Source organism: Protobothrops mucrosquamatus, unplaced genomic scaffold (assembly GCF_001527695.2).
Source record: "Protobothrops mucrosquamatus isolate PMUCROS unplaced genomic scaffold, P.Mucros_1.0 scaffold18395, whole genome shotgun sequence".
In the NCBI taxonomy this organism is placed as follows: domain Eukaryota; kingdom Metazoa; phylum Chordata; class Lepidosauria; order Squamata; family Viperidae; genus Protobothrops; species Protobothrops mucrosquamatus.
Window position 1 is genome coordinate 1 of NW_015404154.1, and position 2,014 is coordinate 2,014.

The 2,014-nt window shown below is 36.1% G+C and overlaps 1 protein-coding gene across 1 annotated transcript; it reads right to left on the bottom strand.

The window, feature by feature from the left end:
• Positions 1-458: 458 nt before the first annotated feature.
• On the bottom strand, positions 459-1,540 carry LOC107301860 (TOG array regulator of axonemal microtubules protein 2-like; the record flags this gene model as incomplete). The annotated part of the gene is made up of 2 exons (XM_015831031.1): positions 1,348-1,540; positions 459-675 (listed from the first exon to the last, which is right to left on the bottom strand). Coding segments are annotated over exons 1-2 (409 nt in total), but the record flags the coding sequence as incomplete, so codon positions are not given.
• Between the last annotated feature and the right edge of the window lie 474 nt (positions 1,541-2,014).

Consider the following 2,014-nt stretch of genomic DNA (forward strand, 5'->3'; position numbering starts at 1 on the left):
TGGTTAAGGTACCAGGCTAAAAAATGAAAGACTCTGAGTTCTAGTCCTGCCTTTAGCACAAAGCCAGCTGGGTGTCCTTGGGCCAGTTTCTCTCTCTCAACCCCACGCAATGGCAAATTACCTCAGAGAGAGAGAGAGAGAGAGAGAGAGAGAGAGAGAGAGAGAGAGAGAGAGAGAGAGAGAGAGAGAGAGAGCTATTCTACCACTGTTAACTAAAATTGTGGGGAGATTTCCTAAACCTATATGTTAAATTAAATGCACTTATATACTGAGATCTGCAGTTTGAGAGACTTTGAATGTAATTTGTAACTCAAAAGAAGTATGACCCCAAAACTACTTAGCACATTCACAGTCTGCTTTCTTTAAAATTCTGTAAGTCTTTTTATCTGGTGGGCTGAAAGATACGATATAACAGCAAACACAAAAATAGACATATCTGGCAAGTAGATAACCATTACCTAAATAAGTAATCATTGTGTCCAGAACTTTTATTGCCGCACTGTAAATCCCAGAATTCTTTGAGTTTAAGTTGTCCATCACTATAGTCACCACAGAGAACAGGACTGGAACAAAGCCATTCTTAAGCAGTGGAATCATGGTGACAACTGATTCTAATGCATACTGGTTCACCTTCTTGTTGGAATCCTGAAGCCTCAGTGTAAAAGTATCAAAAATCTGTTAACATTAAGAAAATAAGCAAGTAAATTCTACCATAAATATCAAACACAGAAAACGTGGGAATTTGTCCAACAAGTACATGAAAATTTGCTTTAATATATTTTGCCAGACAAATATCTCTTGTATTCACCCTCATTTATCGAGTGTTAATAGAGGTCATTTGCAACAAATCAAACCACCCTCCAATTCATTCACCAAGGCTCACAGTTAGATGTGAAAGTAGAACTGTTAATGTTTAAGGCATAATAGGATAACTTGGTCATTAAGGATGTTATATAGTTTGAAAGAAAGCTCCCTTTCTAAGTTGTCTACCTTCAAGGTGGGAAACAACAGGTAGAGGAAATATTCTAATGTTCCTATGGGAAGCAGTTTTAAATTTTCAGACTAATAGTATCAGTCTCTCCATGAGATGAAAGCAGAACTGCTTCTACTCCTGATGTTTTAACAGTTAACAAGAAAAAGAAGAACTGGATCTCCAACAAGGAGAGTCCATGTGCCCCAACTATTATAAAGAATTCTTCATAACAAATAATAAATTGGAGAAAAGTAAAAAAAAAAAAAAAAAGAGTACAATTAATTCATCTGGCTGGATGCTAGGATGGTATTGCCCTTGCAACTTTAATAAATATTTATGTTTTAATTAGGGTTACTGGTATTCATAATGGATACCTGCACAATATTTGACGAGACAAAGTGTGGGTTCTTTTTGCAATGGTCCATTAGTAAGGCTATTCCATCTATTCGTATCTGAAATTCCTTGGCCCCAAGCTGTTTGTTCAACTCCTTCAGCTGCTCCATTATTTCTACGCTGCGAAGTGAGGAGCCACGAGCTGCAGGTTGTGAGAAATTAAGAACATCCATGGTAGACCTGGAATTGAAAAGCAAACAGCTTTTCACCATATTTCTGAAACATATGATATTACAGTAAATAATTTTATCAAGCCCTGAAAGGAAACACCATTTTTGGTGTGCCAAATATACCATGCAAGTTAAACAATGTTCACTTAACCTTCGTGAGTCATTCCAGATGCAAGATGGAAGACTCTGAATCAACTTCAGAATAGTACGGTAAATTAGGAAAAGCTGGAGATGAGATTCTTTTAATTTATTTCCTTGAGTTTACAAGTGTATAGCCACTAATTTCTCAGTGATTCTGAGCAGCATATAAAAGATCAAGCTAATTATGGTATTAAAAACTATATATGCAATTAAAAACAAGGCAATACATTAGTAACATTAAAAAAAACCTCTAAACACTCTAAATTGGCAAATGGTGGCTTGTCAAAAGCCTACTTTCCCAGATAACTGGGAGAGATGTTGATGTTTGACACAACTA